Source organism: Acipenser ruthenus, chromosome 3, assembly GCF_902713425.1.
Source record: "Acipenser ruthenus chromosome 3, fAciRut3.2 maternal haplotype, whole genome shotgun sequence".
Taxonomy (NCBI): domain Eukaryota; kingdom Metazoa; phylum Chordata; class Actinopteri; order Acipenseriformes; family Acipenseridae; genus Acipenser; species Acipenser ruthenus.
This window is the reverse complement of record NC_081191.1, coordinates 82612525-82633793: the sequence shown is the minus strand read 5'-3', so window position 1 is coordinate 82633793 and position 21269 is coordinate 82612525. Positions and strand designations below refer to the sequence as shown.

Sequence of the window (21269 nt, the reverse complement as noted above, 5' to 3'; positions counted from 1 at the left end):
AACATATAGAATAGTAGGACCTCGATAATATTTGTGTTTGTTTGGTGAATCTCTTTATGCATATGTTCACTTTATGCTTATGTAAAGACAGACATTCTTCTTGTCATAGATTTGGGGCCATTTTTGACACTTTCATCCTGAAGCCTTTTGTGGGGTCATTAAATCAGACAATAAAAAGTAGGTAGACAGTAGCAGAGCTGCATACAGAAAGTCAGTTAAATTATGAGCACACCTAAGCAATTTGAAACTGTTGAGCTACACAACCAGCTAAGTCGAGAAAATTCAATTCTGGCGACAAGTCACACTTATATTGTTAGACAGTCGCACTATTACAGAGACTAGACGTAGCCCTATGAGAAAAATTGAAATACTCTGTGAACCAGCTGTCAATAGAAAGACGTTTTATTTAATTTGCTTGTACATTATTTTGTTTTGCGTAAAGTTGTATTTTTTTTTCTAGTAGCTCAGTTATCTTCAAATCTGTCATTGTCTTGCTTTCCTCTACATGAAGAAAAAGATTCAAAGCTTTGTCTCCCTCTAGGAATTTCTGTAGCAATTTGAGGAGTCTGTGGCTTTAGTGTTGAAAGAAGGAGTTGTGATGATTACTGATGCTGAAAGAAGTGGGTAAGTGATAATTAATGGTGAAGTAAATCTGCTCCACATCAAGGAGGGTATTTGAACCAACTTCTGGATCAACTTCCAGATTAGCCAACATGTTCAATTCCTGTTTGCAGTAATTTTAAGGAGTCACTGTTTAATCTAAAAGACAGACAGTTTTTAGATCAGTGCAACCTGCAATCTTAACCCTTTGTGCAGAAGCATGCACAAAAACCTTACGTGTTTTGAAAACAGTTTCCTCTGTCATTCATCCTTGGATAATATTGCAACATAACAAACAAAATCCCACCCATAACACAACAGGTTAATAATTAGGTACATGTATCTGGGTTTGGGTTGTCAAGTTTAAACGTATGCATTCTTCAGTTTACAATTTCTGCTGCTAAATATTTTACCATTCCCTAAACTCAGATATGCACCACTAACCTCACTCAGTACATTCATTTGTTTAATTGCTTGAACAGTTTAATTTTCTGCCATAAAATTAAATTCAATTTTAAGACTTACATAAGAATTAAAACTTTTTGCAGTTAAGTATTTTTTATTATGTATTCTGCTTAGAGATACATGTATAGAAACGGGTTATTCAGTGACCCGAGGGACCTTACAATACTTCCTGAAAGTTTTGTTGAAAAATATTGATGTTTGGGCAAATTACAAGACATTGTTTCACCTGAGTGATTGCAATGACATAATACACGTTTATTCTCAGGGTCTTTATAAACAATAGTGGGCACTACTCTCGATTTTTTATTTTCTCAAAATAAATATTTATCAATAAAATGTAGTTATTCATTAATACAAATGGAAGGAAGCTAAGCAAACCTGTAGCATTAACAGAGTCTGCCTTCTCTTGTTTTGGCATCAAAATCTGTTTTATTCAGTAATGGGATCATTCCTTCCTATCTCATCTGAAATGCGAAAAACCAGAAAGTGTTTAGTTTCCCAGGTGGAACATTGGATGTGTCGCTTTGGAATTTCTACATTCCCGCTTCATTAGCTTAAACAAAGACACACACACACACAAGATTACAATTTTAAATGAACAAGTGCGGAGGTTCCAAGTACGAAACCCAGGCGTCACAAACAGACATGCTCAATTGCGCAGAAAATCTGACACCAGTTTAATAACACTTTGCCCCCAAGATAACTAAATCGCTTTCAGTCATTGACTCTATATTACAATTAATCATCCTTCTGCACTGGCTCCCACTACAACAGCTGAGCAAACCTTCATTATAAAAGAGGGCTTACAAGGTGCACTTAGAGATGGTTCTCTCCCCCTCTCTCTCTTTCTACCTGCATTACTTCAATTATTCAGTCTACATTTCTATAACTTTCATACAGAATTTTCAAATGCCGCATCTAAAAGGCTAAGTGATGTTCACAAGTCACTGAGTGGTTCTGTTATTCCAATATTTATATATTTAATATATCTTAAATCACCATTGCATCAGAATCTATCCAACTTTATCTGTGCCTGTACAATCCTTCTAAAATCGCTGCTTTTTATGTGTGCTTCTCAATTCTAAATAAATTGGGGACTACTCAACTCTGCTGCCCAAATTCAATATTGGAGCACCAGAATTCAGAACCGGAACTCAGAACCACCAGAACTCAGAACTCAAACCGCTCAGAATGAGTGCATTGGGCAGTGGTGAATGGCTGCTTAACTTTTAAAGGGATTAACAGTGAACAAATATTTGAGGATACAAAAACACAATGCATGGTTTGCCATATACAAATCCAGGTTAGTTACATGATATGGGAAAGGACAAAAACATGTGTACTAATAGTTCCAAAAATGTACTTCATTCATAACAGGATCAGATGGGATAACAGAATACAGTACTTATATTCTACAACTTAGATTTCAAGACAAAGTGTCTTCTCTTTAAGCAGTGTTGTCCTTTAACCAATTAGTATGCCTAGAAGAGTCTTGGATCAATAATTTGTCCCTCAGCTCATCCAGGGCTTAGAACTGGAGGAAGATAAGATAGTGTGTGAATCCATACTTCAGGTTTTATGACAGCTCAGTCAACACTTAACAGTTTCGGTAAGGGTCTATGATACCATCACTGGACTACATTTCTGGAAGGTGGGATCAAAGTCAAATGCAAGGTTACTTAAGGATCATACAGGCACTGTGTAGTGAAGATCCCAAACACAGAATAGAAGTGCATCTTTACTGCTCCCTGGGTAACCCACTTATTATACAATATCTTTGCAATGAAAAGGCAACATACCTGGGTTTCACTTCTACATGGAATTAGGGGTCTTTTAAATATTATTTGTAATCATCTTCACTAATCAAATCCACTTTAAACTGATGAAGGGACCGATGGTCTCGAAACCTTGTATATTTTTAGCTTCTATGTTGAACCACTACTGCAAACATAATTTGTTTTTGTCAGCTACAGTCACATATGTTTCCAGTAGTCACCACTACTCACAGCACTGTAAGCTGAAAACATGCATACTACAGGATTGGAAACATGGCTGCTGATGGATCTGGTGATCTGCTGAAGGCTGATAGACTCATCCTATAGATGAGGTTAGTGTCAGCGGCAGGGACAGCTTGATTTGTCAAGTCCTGACTAATGGGACTGTTCCTCCGACCCCGAAGGAATGTAACTTTGAGGTGCCAGTCAAATCGGTTACGTGCATTTATTCTGCGCCTTCATTTCTAGCATTTGCCAGCCTCATTTTTTCTCCAGGGACTTCAGTGAGAAAAAACAAGTGAGCTGCTCTCTGGATTTTGACATGCATAAAAATATCTCCCAGAGCTCCGGCTTTAGCCTGCACTGCAAACATGTGGTTTCTAAACTAATATAAAACAATTGATTAATGTTCAGTGCTGCATAGCCCTACATACGGCTGAAGTTTTCTTTTTTTTTCGGGGGGGGGGGGAATCAAAATGATGTGTGACTTGTCCTGAATGACTGTTGGTAAAAAAAAAAAAAAAAAAAAAACACTGGTTAATAAAGAACAGTTTGTAGGGTATCTTTCAAAGGCCCGTGGTCCGCAAACAATATAAGGGCAGCAATATAGGGCAGCAGTGTGGAGTAGTGGTTAGGGCTTTGGACTCTTGACTGGAGGGTAGTGGGTTCAATCCCAGGTGGAGGACACTGCTGCTGTACCCTTGAGCAAGGTACTTCACCTAGATTGCTCCAGTAAAAACCCAGCTGTATAAATGGGTAATTGTATGTAAAAATAATGTGTAAAAAATAATGTAATTGTAAATGTATGTAAAAATAATGTGATATCTTGTAACAATTGTAAGTCGCCCTGGATAAGGGCGTCTGCTAAGAAATAATTATTATTAATAATAATAATAATAATAATAATAATAATAATAATAAGGGGGACATAAATAATCAATGAATTAATAACAGACCTCTACATAAAGACATGCTGCTGATTAGATCATTAAAATACCCCATGTCGTGAGTGACGTAATTTACTGTACTGTAATTAGGGCTTCTGTTTTTCATTTATTAATTTAATTTCAGTGCCTATTTTTAGCTATTTTTGAGTTTTATGTAAATCATTGTTTTTCGGGGCTTTTTATATACTGTATGACATTTATTTCGCTTACTTTCCAAAATGCTTGGGCTTTTTTTTCTGTCACAAATGTATAGTAACTCAATAGTATAGTAACTCGACAGTATAGTAACTCGACAGTACTTCCACACTTAAGTTGTACCTCGTTTCCTTTGCTATCTTCCACACCCAAGTCACAGGCACATTCTTCTGGGTTTTTTGTGTGTCTAGGCATTTTTTTACATTTAAGCTGCATCCACACTGGACGTGAGCGATGCGAGCGAATAATTTAGAAGTCACTGCAGTCAAATGGGAGTATCCACACCAGCAGCAAGCAACGTCACTTAGAGAAAATTTTGCGTCGCTAAAATAGAACCTGTTTCTATATATTTTTTTTCATCGCCCGACTGGAATGAAACTGACCAATCAGAAGCAAGGTTAACATGCTTGACACACGTCTCACACACGCCTGAAAACAAGTTATTCCTTTTATGTAGTACCAGTAGTCGTGGCTTGCAGGTAAAACATTTGCACTTTTGCTTGCTTTTAAAAATGACACAAAAAAGGTCCCGCATTCACCCAACTTGAACATGTGACCTAATTAGTAAACTATGGCTTTTTTTTTGGTTTGTTTGTTTGTTTTTATAATAAATAACATTTTGTTCACTAAATTGTTCCATGGCACAAATTTGTGACAAGAAGAATGTCTTTACATAAACATAAAGTGAACAAAAATATTACCGAGGTCATACTATTTTATATATTGTAAAACAAAGCCAGCAACATGTTTGTATTCTATGTGACAACATTCCCAACATTCCCAAGCTCATAGTTTTGAAGATTATGAGCCATATCTGTTCACCGGACTGTTTTAAAAGGAAAAACTAAATAAAAGTCTTGCGTTCTGTGTATAATTATTCATAAGTAAATTAGGTGAGGGTGGTAACCTTTTATCAAAACAATACCTGTTTTGTAATGGGATAGCCCATCTCTAGTATGTGCAATAGGAATGCATGGGCGGGGTCACGTATTTATTTCCTGTCTTTTGAATTGTTTTCAAGGTCGCTTCTGGTGCGGATTGACATTTCGGCGATTTCGCTCGCGTCCAGTGTGGATGCAGCTTTAGCCACAAGTTGCAATTCTGTTTTAAATTCTCCCTGTCTAACTAAAATAACTTTAAATCCCACAAACAAGCCTTCTAATTGTAATCTTGTTTTAAAATATCCCAATCGGAGTCTCCGACAGAAACGTAGGAATTTGCTGCCGCTCAGTACTTGGGGCGGGTTTAAAGTATTCAGAACAAATCAATGACTGATACAACTCAGGAAGGAGGGTCATTGCCCAACTGCACGGAATGGTAGTTTGTTTTTGTGGTAGGTTTTTGTTTTTGTAAATGGGAAAGGGGTGAAGTCAACGTGAATTGAGTAGCCATTTCCAGTGTTTTTTCGGTGTTTATTGGCTATACACCAATTTCATTGTTTTTTGTATCAAGGGTGTTATCATTTTTTTTATCAGCTAAAACCTAAAATCAGAAGCCCTAAATATAAATGTCCTTTCTGTCCAAGAAACACGAACAGGTGTGCACTGGGCTTATTTATCATTTTAACATCTGTAGCAATAAAACAGCCTTGGCAGAGTTGTTTTTATGATTTTGTTTTTAAATCCTGCACATTAATTATTCAGGCTGCCATACTAGTTTTCTACCATCAACAATTTTCCTATCACAGATAATTTACTTTGGGGTAAATACTGCACAATGTAGGCCCAGTACTGTGTTATGCAGGTAAAATTTGGTAAAATGCCTGGTTACATAATTATTCATTTAGTGTATTCTCCATATAAAAATACTTGGTTTTATGCTACAGTATGTGCAGTACAAATGTAGGGCGATTTTAAACAAAGCTCAGAAGTAATTTAACTTTGTACTGTTGCACCTTGACAAGAAGGCAGCCACAGAACTGCAGTTAAAAAAAATAAAATGGAACTTGCGTTTCACCTTGCCGTGGAACATGTCAGCAAACTTAAAAGAGAGCATTAGTATCAGTATGAAATATCTGTTATCCAGTGCATTTATTTTCTTCTTTAGATTCACTTCTTATGACTTTCTAAAACACATCTGTTGCCCTAAAATGCCTCTCCAACACGCCTTCTCTGCAAGTTCAGCGGTTACACCAGAGTTTAATCACTAATCTGCTCCCCCAGCCCCCGGTATTTCTTACAGATTTTTTTCGTACATCCACCAAGAGAACATTTCAGGGGGACAGGCTAGTGGTTACACTCTGTTGTTCCAGCTGTACTTCTATAGAAGAAATGTTTGAAAGCCTCTGCGAGACAAAAAAGAGCTTTAAACCAGTATGTGATGACAAAAAGAAAATGATACAGTCAAAAAAGTCAACCTCAGGTTAGGCTTCTTTTTTTCCCCCCAGTTCTGAGCATTGACATGGATTCCTATTTTATGAGCTGGATTTTAATGGAAACCGCAACTGACAGTAATAAATGGAAAACTGGCTATTTTACAAGAAGGACCATATTAACGCAAAAGAGGGCCCAATTATGAATGCTTCTGCATTCATTGTGGTAAAGATGGGCACCCACTTTTACAGTGCATTTAGCCAAGATTCATACATAATGGAAACAGCGCCTGTTCGATCCAGACTGCATGGCTGTAGTCGCATTTTAAAAATGGGACACAAATTCAAACAGAAGTTAAACCACACCTGTTCAATTCTCCAGTTTCCATTTCATTCTGCCTAAAACAGTTACTTTAGAAAATGTGATATTCCCTACAAACTGTAAAATCATGATAATTATTGTAACAGTCAGGAGTTTCAACTCCCAAGTGCAATTTTAGAAGCACAAAAGATCTCAAAACTGGACTCCCAAAGCAAACTGGACTGAACAGGAGAATAAAAAAATACTGTGCTCTTAGTTTACAGAAATGCAGTTAGCCTTATGTTTTTAAATATGCAGCACTTACTGTACATGCAAGTCGCCACCATGAACAATTACAATACAAAACATAATGGTTACCACATTCTTTCAAATATCAAAAGAGCCCTCTGAAATATAATTGAAATATCAAAGACACCAACAGATGTGTGTCAGCCCCAGATAGCAGCAGTGCTTCTTCTACATCAAAGCCCTTGTGTAATAACTTCCTCCTCCACTGCAAGAGTGTCCCACCTGACACCCCTCTCCTATTAGAAGAAGGGTCTCATGAGACACCCAGTTTAACAACATACAGGGCCCAATTCAGTTCACTTTTTTACCTGGAGGAAATGTTTAGGTAATTCAGACAATTAACAGAGAATGTAGAGCAACGGGCTATTTATTTGGATCAAATTAACACAGTGAGTTCTTTAACATTTCACTCCTGATAAAGTTCTGGGATAGGATTGAGCTAAGACAGAGAAAAAAAACAAATCACACTTGTAAAGACTTGCATCTACTGCCATGCTGCAAAAACAAAATTAGAGGCATTAGAAAAAGAAATAGATCATTGTGACCTACATCCACTGTATGCACCTTTAATATGACAAACAGCATCCATATTCCCAGATTCTGATGCTATCAATAACCTGTGATAAAGATTATGCTTAGATGTTTGATCACAAATAGACAAGTGGCTCACAAGATGCATGCCATTTTCTCCAAAGCGTGACATATATATATATATATATATGGCTGCATCCACTATATCCCCATCGATAGGAATATGCATCCCCAAAGTTAATCAAATCAATCTGCCCTGCAGTAATGAAATCTGCTCTTTATTCAAATTAAACAAACATGACCAATCATGCTGCATGAAACAGTAATTTGGTATTATACAAGGCATTACATCACAATACATAAACAATGTTATAAAGACCTCCACAACACATAACCATCACACTAATGTAGGTGAGAAAGTATTACACTGATTACAGTAAAGTCATTTAAAGGTTACAACAAAATATGAATTCTTTGTTGTGTAGCTTATTAACTACTGTACTTTACTCTTCTCTGCAGACCATTTTTAAATATGCAAGAGAAGATCATTTTACAGTGAGGGCACTGCTTCTTTAATATGTAGTACACTACTTATTACTGATCTGCACTGGACATTTCATGATGGAGCAGTCTTGGTTATTCCTCTTGCTAGCTTGTCTTTGTGATTCAGTGGCCTGGTTGAGTCTTGCAGAAAGGCTCTGAGAGACAGATTAGTGCAGCCAACTTCCTTATGAGCTTTGGGGGATAAGCCCCTTAAAGAGGTTAACTCTATCCTCACTTGAGTCACAAGAAGCTGGATATAACCTGGTGTGTGCCTGGTTACTGCAAGGCTTTCAGCTAACACTGCATCACCGTTCGTCTACACAAAGACAGCAATGAAGGTATCAGCTGCTTGCAGGCGTTTTAAACAGAATAAGCCATATTCCACACACACCACAAAATGGGCGGGACTGACAATGATGTGAACCAATCACATGACAGATGGAAACTACTGACCGGTGGTGTAAGGATGTTGGGGCAATAGTTCAATCTATTTTTCCTCCTATGATGAGGTTTTAACCAATCATAAGCCAGAATTTCCAACTACTGATTGATTCATTCATTCATTTTTTTTATATTTTGTTTTTATATTTTGTTGACACCTGAGCATACACCACAACACTTTCAAATTACACTTTACATGTAGAATCTATACAAACTACTCCACATTGATAAAGTTAAAAAATGCATATAGAACATAAATAAGTAAGATTTACAGAGAGATACAGATTAATCTCAGTTGCATAAGTATTCAACCCCTGTGCTACTGCAGCCCTAAATCAGCTCAGGTGCAAATGATTTGTTTGAAAAGGTCACAAAATTAGTGAAATGGTTTCAGCCTGTGTGTATTCAAAGTGGTTTAACTTGTAGATAATTTCCCTCAGGTATATAAAGACTTTCAAGCTGCAACTCACATAGTGATCCAACAAAGCAACCGTGAAGACAAAGGATAAAGTGGTAGAGAGGTACGGAGCAGGAGAAGGGTACAAGAAAGTTTCAAAAGGTGTGGATTATCCCTCTCAGCACAGTGAAGTCCATCATTAAGAAGTGGAAGATTCATCATACCACCCAGACACTACCCAGATCAGGTCGCCCTCCCAAACTGAGCAGCCGGGCAAGCAGGAAACTGGTTCGGGATGTCACTCTGAAGCCAACAATGACTTTGAGAGACCTGCAAAGTTCTGTGTCTGAGGTGGGAGTCAGTGTTTACACATCAACAATAAGCCAATCCCTACACAAAGCTGGCCTGTATGGACGGGTGGCAAGAAAGAAGCCATTACTCAAAAAGCCTCATCTTAAAGCATGTACGGAGTTTGCGAAAAAGCATGCAGATGATACTGCAGACACGTGGAAAAAGGTTTTGTGGTCAGACGAGATAAAAATTGAACTTTTTGGTCTAAATTCCAAACGTTACGTCTGGCGCAAGCCCAACACTGCACATCACCCTGTCAACATCATCCCAACTGTCTAGCATGGTGGTGGCAGCATCATGTTATGGGGATGCTTCTCTTCAGCACGGACTGGGAAGCTTGTCAGGACAGAGGGGAGAATGGATGGTGCATAGTACAGGCGAATCCTTGAGGAAAACCTGTTTGAGTCAGCCAAGACAATGACCAGAAGCACAAAGCCAAAGCCACACTGGAGTGGTTGAACAAGAGGAGAATTAATGTTCTTGAGTGGCCCAGTCAAAGTCCTGACTTGAATCCAATTGAAAATGTATGGCGAGACTTGAAGATTGCAGTCCATCGATGATCCCCAACAAACTTATCAGAACTGGAGCAATTTACCCGTGAAGAATGGGCAAAAAGTTCACCATCCTACTGTGCAAAGCTAGTAGAGACCTATCCAAAAAGACTCATAGCAGTAATTACTGCAACAGGTGCTTCTACCAATTACTGACTTAAGGGGCAACCAGTAAATGTCATTTTGTACATTTTGTTTCAAGTTTTGCTGACATTTAACCTCCTCCTCATATAACAGTGTTCAGTTTAACCACTACAGCTCTGAATAAAACAAGTTTGTTTGAAAAACTGTGCAATTCAACAAAATGTGACATCATTGGTAGGGGGTGAATACTTCTGCAAACCACTGTGTGTGTGTGTGTGTGTGTGTGTGTATATATATATATATATAATGAAAGTAGAGTCTCTACGGAAATGCAAAAGTTCAAAATTCTTTCAGTCAAACTTTCAGTTTAGATGGCTTACCAAAAGAGTTTCCGTAGAGACATTTATGGTCGCACTCTTGTCATCTTGCTTCAAAAGGAATAATTATTTAACTCCTGATGTTTATTTTCTTCCAAAAAATATTTTTATTAATTTAAAAACATGATTATAAAAACGAACCATACCTTTTTATTTGAAAAGCGTACTAAATAATGCTTTTTTGACCCAGATGGAATTCCATATTTTTCCACGGCAACTCAAAAACGTTTAAAAAGAAAGAAGGAAGAAGAGCCGTCTAAAGCGGCAGCGAAGTGTTCTAGGATTTACCTAATGTTCAGGTAAGCAATGGGTGCACAACAATTCGTCCTGACAATAATAACAATAATAATAATAATAATAATAATAATAATAATAATAATATGAACTTACAGCAACAGTGCAATACACAGTCTAAGACCCCATTCACACTTGCCTCTTCTCATATGTGAACGCTCCAAAAAAGAAAAGGTAGCCCAGGGCCTGCACTCTGAGACCAGGGCCGGCATTTACATATGTATGAATGCAAAGCAGACTAGGGCTGACCTTTTTGTATCACATGACCACTGTGGTTCCATAGCTCAGTAGACACTCCCATACTCCAGCAGTGTGAAAAGTAAATAGAGTAAATAAATAGAGTGGATCAGTATTGAATGGTAATTATTTCAACATCATACAACTTTAATTATAAAAAATATTAAATAAATCTAGCAGGTTAACGTTCAGGTTGTTTCTTTCACATAATATACGAGCTGCAGTGCATTCATAATTAAGCTTCATTTGTCACAATTAGCTTTTCTTCCTGTTATTTAGTAACTAAGCGATAAATATAAAAACTGCAGGATTGTGGATCGCAATAATGATCAATAATGCTGGCGACTCGGCATATTCAGCTACCATTGTTTATTTTGCCCGCAACGATATACATTGCTACAGAATTGTGTTTCTATACATTAAAATGCCGATCATTTCTTTAGCTGCTTGCTTTTACACACACACAAAAAAATACTGCTCTCATCCAGAAATAGTAAGATCGCTGATGCATCATGTGAGGGCGAGACCCGCACTGTAATATTTCAAAGCCTGTTATTGTGATTATTATTGTTAATGTTATTCTACTGGCAATAGAGCAGTGGTTTTTATGTATCGTGCATGTTGTTGAGCAAAGTGTATTTGATATTATATGACGGTGTACTGCTGTATTTAGATTAGGGCGCTTCCCTCAATGAAGTGGTAATGGTTAGCAACTACAGAATAATAATGACAATGATAATGATAATAGTAAACAATAGAATACTTTAACTATCGTGTTTTTAAACAAAGATGTTATTCATGCAGGTTAAACAAATACGTACAAATGAGAAGAAATGTGTAAAGCTGAGACGATACATTGATGTATCGATGCATCGTATCGTTTGACAACTATCGATTGTCAAGCCAGTGCATCGTTTTTGTGTAAAGGGTTTTAACAAAGAAAAACTTATTTTTTTTATTAAATTTGGAATCGGCAGTTATTTTTTGCATTAAGCGCGGAGCTTCTCTGCTCCCCCCTCAGGTCTCACTCTCTGAATCTGCATGCGATTGAGCTCATCTTATCCCTCCTGCCCAGCCCCCTGTGAATGTTTACTGATGGGATTGGATCTGTGCAGAAGTCTTCAAATTAACAGAGCAAATTAAGAGCGTTGTGTTAGAATTACAAATACCATATCGACCGAGCTACAATTCTTTCAATGTTTGACAATTATTTTCTAAAGTAAGACGGCAAGAAAGAAAAGTAAAGTAAAAGAAAGCAATGTTTGAGATACTCCGGTAACAACTAATTTGCATGACCATTTAATGAGATGCAGAGGTCGCGCTAGCATTTAAAAATATGCATTTGTAAAAAGCATACCATCTCAAAATCTGCGTTTTCAATCACAGCATCTGCTTTTTTACATATTGCATGAACATAGTTAGATTATTTTTTCCAGTGTAGCTATTTCAGATTAACGAAGTTAATATGCAAAACAGAACACAGTATAAATAACGGTACCGGTAGTAGAAATAGACATAAAACGATTTCTTTTGAAAATCCCCCCCCCCCCCCTCCTCCATTCACGACATAAAAATCAGTGTTGTAGAACACGCACCAATGTCTCTGCACGTATCTGTCAACATCATAACTAGTGCTCTTTCCAAATCAAAGTCTTAATAATTCTCAGGAGCTTCCATTGAAATTGTCATGTTGATCCTCACGTAAACAAGAGTGTTTGCTGGTCTGCCCTCTGTTGTGACAGCTAAAAAAAAAAACTGTTCTGCTGGTACACTACATGGGACCTCCGCGGATTGTTTTTTGTTTTTTTTGTTTTTTTTAAAAGAGGATGCAGGGAGCAGTAGAATTTTTACACGTTGCATTGCATAAAACTACTTTGTAATATAAACAAAGTTATTGGATAGGGATGAAAAAGGGAAATGTTGTCTTTTACATCTCCGTTTTAGAAACGCACTGCTGTTACTCTTTTACGTTTTATTAAAATGTCCAGTGTAGTTTTTCTCCTGATTGGTTGTTACTCTGGCTGGTTATGGATTTAAATAACTTTTTATTTTGCTTTGATCCCCAACTGGTACAAATCAACACGAATAAGGTAAAAAAAAAAAAAAAAAAATGATTTAATATATTTAATTACTAAACTGACGTAATCAATTGAATATGCATAATAGTTTTTAAAGGGTTACTTGCAATGTAACACAGTAATCAACAGCTCCACATTAGTTACTGCGTTTTGGTTTTTTTTACCCTTTCATAACGTTGATGAATCGATGCATCTGCATTTTTGGACAACGATATATCGATAGTGAAAAATTAGGCATCGCCCCAGCCTTAAACATGTGTAATGTATTTAATGCTGTGTCTTTCCTTAGGAAGGAGCAGTAGTACGATTATTAGGTGGTCAGTCCTCATATGTACAGTAGGGTATTATACATATATACAAATATGTATAATACCCGTCAACACTAGGAAGTTGCTGTTTCCTGCGTTCTACATACATACCTCCGTGTTCTTGAGAGAATAACGTGATTGTGGGTGGGAGTAAGGTCGGACCGTCACCCTGTTACACACCATAACATTAAGTCAAAATAGTCAATAATATATGTGTGTTTGTTTTTTTTGTTTGTTTTTCATATGTACCATACAATTGCTACTGTGCTGCATTGAAAAAATATATAATAAGAAACATCTGCTACGAATGAAGGATTACTGTATATCCCGGTAGCTCTTCCATTCCGAGTGCTGCCTATCGCTCCATGAAAAAAAAATGAAAAAAAAGCAGTTCGCCACATTTTAGGCCTGCTTTTCAGTCACCTATGTGAACGTGCAAAGGCGCCTTAAACCACAAATGTGAACGTGGTTGCAGACCAAAATATGCACCAGCCCTGGGCCAGCCCAGTAGTGTGAACAGGGTCTAACTATCTATCTATATACATACACACACACACACACACATATGTGTGTGTGTGTGTGTGTGTTAAGAATAAAGCAGCAGTTCATAATCCACTGTCTCATTTGTTAACATTTTTGTTTTGCCTTGGCCTACAACAGGTTATACATTTAAACCTCCTGCTACACCAAAGTAGTAACAGGGTGACAACAGAGGCAGTGGTAGCCCAAACCAGCTATAAAAATGACATAATTGCAAGACCCTTCAATTAAATTGAATATAAATACACCAGTATTGGCTAGCACTTTAAAATCACACACACTTTCAACACTATATAGGGTATTTGTTATTCTGCACTGTGGGCAAATTGCCCATGTAATACATTTACTATGAAGAGATCCTGAAGGGCATTACTGTCAACACTAATTACAAAAAGTGTGCTTCGTGAAAGATTGTAGAGAAAGCTTGGGAAATTTTACAAGAAATACTTGACAGTTTAACAAAAATGATTTACTTGCATGCAAGTGATCTTTGTAATGTAGCTCACAACCCTACGCAGAGATAAGAAGATGAAGATTTAGATCTAACAGAGCACCGGAATAATATGTCCCCATAACATTTCAAGTCCATACTATAATATGCAATTGACCTTTGGGAGCGTGCATGAAGTGGAGCCACAGTGGAGTGGTTTATATTCAGTGGCAGTACCACTCTTCTCCCACCATAAGTCTGTTTCCAGTGCACAGGGTGTAAAAATAAAAAGATTGCCCACTCTCAGTACAATACCAGTCTCCCCATTTACAAGAGTACAGATTACAATTATAATCTTTTTATAGGAATATTTTAACACATTATAACTTTGTTTTTGGTTTACATATTTCATTTCCCCCATATAACACTTTCCTGCATTCTGTAGTAACTATATGCATATTGTATTACATATATTGTCATTATATTGATAAATTAACACTTCAGTCATGCAGCATATTTTCTTTTCATACTAATGTAATGCAAAAAAACTAACTTGTCAGTCACAGAAACACTACTGTACTGACACTATAGAACCAATACCATCATAGCTCTCCACTGATTTTACATTCTGGCACAGAGTATAATGTAGTTTGAGTGATAGTTCTATCACCTAGCTTTTACCCTTTATTTATTTATTTTTTGACAAAACACTCCCATTAGCACTCAGCCTTACTAAATAATCACTGATGTCCCATAATGGTCATTCAAAGTGCCATCACTGGTGACAGGTTGTTATCAGATCTCAAAATGTATTTCCACATACAAGCACTGTTCAGATTACACCAAATCGACGTTAGGGCAATTTTTATCTGAAAGGAAACACACACCATTCCAATTCTAAAATGAAGAAGAAACAACTAAGATGAATTACATGTTCTTAAGGTAAAAGTCTTAATTGTTTAGATCTGGTTTGGTAACTTTATTCAATTGGGTGTGTTGCTCCGATCTGGAAAAAAAAAAGTGCTCATGACGATTTGGTGTAAATAGCTTTTAGAATTGAGCCTAGAATGTTGAAAAGAAACTATTAAATAATAATAGTATAAGACATATATGTATATATGTACAGTAATACCATCTACTTAATAAAATCGAACACACACATAAAACAAATCAGCACCACGTGACACAGATGAGACACAACATGATAAATTACAACACAGTAGTACTACATTACTATGGAATGCTTCCTAGTGTGGATTTTGAAAAGTCGGTTCACAATCAATGAACGCCCTGCTGCACAATGACACCTTGGATAAAACAACGTTGAAGCATAATAAAACACTACTGAGTCTTTAGTACATATGTTCTGTAAAGAAAGTCACCTTAGTTTAATGCTGCATTGCTACTGAATGCATTGCGATAGGACTGCAAGAATACACATCAATTGTACCACATTGACACACTCTGCTGAAAGGACACACTCCCTCCGGTCTGTAATGGACAAAGTCAAGTTAGCGATGCAGTCTGAGGAGATATAACTAGGAGTTTGACAATGCTGCATTACTGCCATTGTAATTAAACAAACCTGTGTCGGGTCACATTACAAATGATTACATTTTATTGACAATTTCTAGACTTACCCTCTATGGATATTACGTGCTCCCGGATCTGGTTCTGCAAAGCCATGTCATCGATCCGCTCGACCAGGTCGTAAATGGCGTATATGTTCGGGTGGACCGACTCAAACCGATGAATCTCGCCCCGAATTGCAGCCGCATTGGATAGCACGAACTGGGAGCCGGGTGGACCTGACTGGGGTGCCTGGCCCGATATAGTCCCCGATCCGAACTGTGCCGCCGCTGAGCCTGAAATCGGTCCTGATCCGAACTGAGACGGGATGGAAGGAGGCACTGGGACCGGAACGGGAACCGGGACCGTACCGTGGGTGAGGTCCGCCGGCTGAGATTGCTGAGAGAGTCCCGACACCGAAACCGACACTGGAACTGAGACGGCCGACTGGAAATTCATCGTGGTGGGAAGGAAGAAAATGTTTAAACAATGAAGAAAATCTAAATGTATATATAGCCTTCTTTAATAAATTACGGTCGAGGGAAATTTAAAGCGCCTCTGATTTAGCCACAGAGCCAAGAGAGAGGAGGGTGAGATTTATTGCAATGTTAAATTTCCTACAACAAAAAGCGGTTCTTGCTCATAATTAAAACTTGGTAACGGTACATTGTTCCTTCTTATTTTTTCACCCGGCCCTGTACTTTTTATATTTACTGTAATATTTTTTCCGAATATATACTTCTTCTAAAAGGTACTGTTATTTCTTTTTCTTTGTTTATATATGTAATCGTCCGCCTTGTTTTGTCCGCGCTGTCAGCCGTAGACAATGAAAAGCAAAGCACCCAGTAAGACTGACTCGCTCTGCTGTTGCTGTTGCTGTTGCGCTAAAATAAACTCGCCACCGAATCCGCCTCGAGTCCTAGTAGTCCCTGCCCACCCCATCCTCCGCACGCCGTGAGGTCAGCACGCACGTAATACAGCTTGAGGTGCTTGTTCAGGGAGCTATCGTGATAGCTGAGCTTAGCCACAGATAGGGAGCACATGAACATGCGTTGAATTTTAATACATATGTATTATATAAAAAAATATAATTTGGAAGTACAGTATATCAAATAAAAAAGCAGAAATAAAATATAATTAAAAAGACAAGTGATGACACAGTAATGATGCTGATAATAAATTAATTCCAACTCTAGGTGGCAGGTCCCATGCAGTTATGCTTTGGAATTTTTAATGTACCCTCAAAAGATCATTCTAGCAACACGCACACATACTGTCAAAAATCAGTAGGAAGCAAGGGGGTGTATGCCACGCTTAGAGGGAGATGGAGTGCTCACTAAAATGTGACAAGATAATACCCACAATCCATTTTGTTTATGTATTTAACCAAGAGAATTATAGCTGAGCTTGTAGCAATCCTGGACTTGGCGTAAAGATCTAGATAATATGCCCCAATTATCCTTGCTTTTCCAGCTGCTGTCTAGAATATGAATGCACCATATAGTCAGACATCCACTTACCCCTTCAAATGCTGAGAAGTATTTGGCAACAGCTCTTGGAGATAAACATGGCACATCATGTGACATTGATCTTATGTGCCTAGCATAGCCTCATGTTGGTTCTACTTAATTTTCTAAGATTCATCTGGCCTTGCAATAACAATGTAGCACTGCACCTAGGACTAAGCTAGGTACTTCAACTTATTGAATTTCTCTGGGTGCAATAGGCTATTTTGAATGATTAAGCATGATACCATGGTTAGGTCTTGCACTAGTGCACTTAATGTACACATTGCTATATAGCATCACAGTGTAATCGGGCAACATATTTTAATACAATTATCTGTCCTGGTTTCATAAAGAAAGTCCTGGGAGGCAGCCAGATGTGCAGGCGTATGTGTGGAACAGGGTATATTGAAACATGCAGTTACTGAAGTAACATCACAGCAGCCGCAATCCACAATAACACAACGCTGAAGAACTGACTTCAGAACCTACTACAGGAAGCTTACCATATATAGAGATGACAGGAACAGAGTATTGGTGCTTTTCAAAAAAGCTATATTAATCCTTTCTAGAAGGCATCTCTGGTACACTGCCAGAATTTATGCACCTAGCACTACTGCTGTCTTTGAAAAACAATTGAAAGCGCCTGACTAGCATAGTTCTTACATAAAACTATGGTCAAACGAATGGGTCGAACAAAACATTTGAACTGTCTATGGACAGTCAGGATTGCACTGTATATTTGGAAGCAAGCCTGGAAGGAGTTATAGGTGAAAATCTGCTATTTTCAAGAATTCTTTCAAAGAGTTATCAGACATCTAAAATTTGTGCTGTCTTAGAATTGGTGGTCACTGCCAACCGAGTCCTACTAAAGCCCTCTACGAAAGAGTGTAATATCTGGGGTCACCATGATGACATACAACAGGGATATGCAGCTTTTATATATTACTAAATGCTTGACATGGATGCCATTTCCATAACCAGCAAAAACGAAACAAAAAAAAAGCAGAACAACTGGACAATTAGGGTTAAGTAAAAGCTTTTAAGTTACTTTATTATATGTTTTAAAGTTTTATAAAATGACCAAATGGTGCAAACCTTACATTTGCCTCATGAAAAAAAAAGATAATTAATTTAAGATATTTCCATTCCCAATTTAGTATAGAAATTATTTTAGTATACAAATCATAGATTCTAGTTTGTATAAAATATAAAATATTGGAGCATAGTTACTGTATAAAATTAACATTTGTGTCCTAGACTGAAATCTTTGAAAAAAATATGTTTTCCTCCAAGGCAGCAGTCTCTGAAAGTGCATCTAATGTATTGAGGAGTGCTGTAAATCGAGGTACAATCAGGAATCTACCAGAAGCAGGATATATGCAATCCAAGGACAATAATTTATAGAGATAAAACAACAATACCAACTTCGGAAGAAATTCAACAGAGAAACTGGGTTGAAATCTTCAATTTTAAACGCTTCTGAAAATAAGTTGGGTCTCAAGGCTTTTGGTATTATCCAGAAACCAAAAAGTAAAATCAGCCGTAATATGCCAGCCTTTTTTAAGGAGTGTCCATACTGATAAAGTCTGTATCTCAAACTGTATTTGAGAAATGAGCTGTTGACTGTTTAATTACCTGAGAAGCTAAAAGCCTACAAGTGCATTCACATTCCAATTCCATCTTGTATCATGTTGCATCAGTGTGAGATTATGAAAACCAAACTGCCTGCCACTCACAGACAATGTACAGAATAAAACGATGCTTGCTGAATATGAATGATGTGCTACAGATTCTTCCACAGAATGTTATAAAAACAATTAAACTAATCTTGATGTTAGGAAACATTTCGGGTAATATTCTTTTTGATGTTAAATTTCATTGAACATATATACAATATTTATTATCTGATGGACTAGGGGAGGATAATGAAAATGTAGTCCTGGAGAGAAAGTAGGATACAGGACTACATCCCACAGGGCTGAAACAGGGTACAAACGTCTCTGTGTGGGAAGCCTGTGTACAGACCAGGAAAAAGGAAAAGGTATTTAATACTTGCATGGTATAGAAGTGTTTTTGATCAACGGTAAACGGCTTAGCTGTCCGGATTATTAGATAGAATTTATTAAAGTTTAGCTAGCGCTCTTTGGTGGAATTAGGCTTTATATAAATAAATAAATAAATACATACAGGCACTGCCTGTTTTACCATATATTCTGTGGTCCAGAATCCTCATTTACAGTAGATCCCAAAAGTAGCAAAGCAATCCTCACTTTGTAATATATATATATATATAGGGATGGGATGAATACAGCAGTTCCGAATAATTTTCCTTTAAGGTCTCACTGAACCGACACATTTTAATTGAAAGCCGGTTAAACTTTTAAATCACACAATTAGGTTGTGCTGTGTGTATAATCTCCAAAGTGCTTTGTCGCCTTTTAATCTGTAAACAGGTGAGTTTCGTGTGGCCGATGCAGATCCACATTATAAACACATAAACATAACAATAGTGTGTAACGTCTATGTGTAACTATTGCTTCCCCCGAAAGACCAAAACGATCAACTGGGACAGTTTCGTGATTTTACAGAACACAAATGATAAAATAAAATAGAAATTACTTGTGGACAACATAAAATTAACTGTGGTGAAGCAAAAAAAAGCAATATTCAGTTTCCGAGAAATATCCAATACTTACTAAATGTGAAAATGCAACTGACATACAGGTAGTGGACAAAAAAATGGAAACACCTGGGTAAACGAGGGACACTAAGTATATTGAAAGCAAAGACTTCCACACAGGTGTGGCTCATGCGTTAATTAAGCAAATAACATCCCAGCATGCTTAGGGTCATGTATACAAATGCTGGACAGACCTGGTTGCCAATAATTATGGCTAGCATGGCTGCAAGAGGAGACCTCAGTGACTTTGAAAGAGGGGTGATTGTTGGGGCGTGTTTGGCAGGAGCTTCAGTGACCAAGACAGCTCAACTTGCTGATGTTTCATGAGCAATGGAGTCTAAGGTGATGTCGGCATGGAACTCAGAGGGAAAGACATCATCAGCAAAGGGCAACAGTGGGCGGAAGCGCATACTCCAGGATCATAACGACACCTGTGCCTTCTGCCAGTTCTGTTGTCAATTCAATGCTTGTCTTTTTTCTATTCCTCAAGGATATTATCTTCAAGTATTGCTCATCCTTGTTAGACAGCTTTTTGGGTCTTCCAGTCCTTGGTTTATCAATTACAGATGATGTTTCTCTGTGCTTGTTGATTATGCTTCGGATACCAAAGTGTTTCCTTCTTTTTGCAAGTCAAGGTTGTAATAATAGTAGAAAACACTAGTGGAGGCTTTGAGTAAATTGTTGATGCTCATAATGCATCAGAGTAGAAAAATGCAACATGTCTAAGACTTTTGCACAGCAGTGTATGTGTTACCTTTAGTAAAGCAGATTGAGCAACCGGTAAAGAAATTCTGCTCACGCGTGCTGTAACAACAGAGGTTATTCTTTTATATAGGGCTTCCTATAAAATAAATAGTTGTTATGTCTTTTCATATAACGATTACCAGGCATGCCCCCAGAAATCTTTCACATGGTATGCACAACTGAACCACATCGACAACCTATCTCATGCCGTTAACGACTCTGCATTAACATGTTGTAAAATGTTTGAAATCTGGTCATCATTTTCATTAACTGCCAGTTCATGTGCTGTTGTGAAGTCAATTTGGGTCTTGGGGTAACTTACCCTTTAATTTTAAGTGTCAAATGTATTTTCAGGGAGTAAAATGCAACATTACCTTGAAGTCATGAGTAATCTCGATAAATACTGTACAATCTTTAATGGTAATGGGGTAGGCATTAAAAATTGATCACAGCCAATACAACTTTGGATAAGTACAGAAACAGA

At 37.5% G+C, this 21269-nt stretch overlaps 1 protein-coding gene across 2 annotated transcripts in view; it reads right to left on the bottom strand.

Annotated features, from left to right (window-relative positions):
• The window catches only part of LOC117435284 (arf-GAP with GTPase, ANK repeat and PH domain-containing protein 3), a 240588-nt gene extending 223817 nt beyond the window's left edge, over positions 1–16771 (bottom strand). For both annotated transcript variants that reach the window (XM_034058331.3, XM_059017460.1), the window contains exon 1: positions 15925–16771. In XM_034058331.3, coding sequence (XP_033914222.1) covers positions 15925–16312 — 388 coding nt within the window. In that variant the 5' untranslated portion in view covers positions 16313–16771. The remainder of the gene's footprint in view (positions 1–15924) is intronic.
• Positions 16772–21269: the final 4498 nt, after the last annotated feature.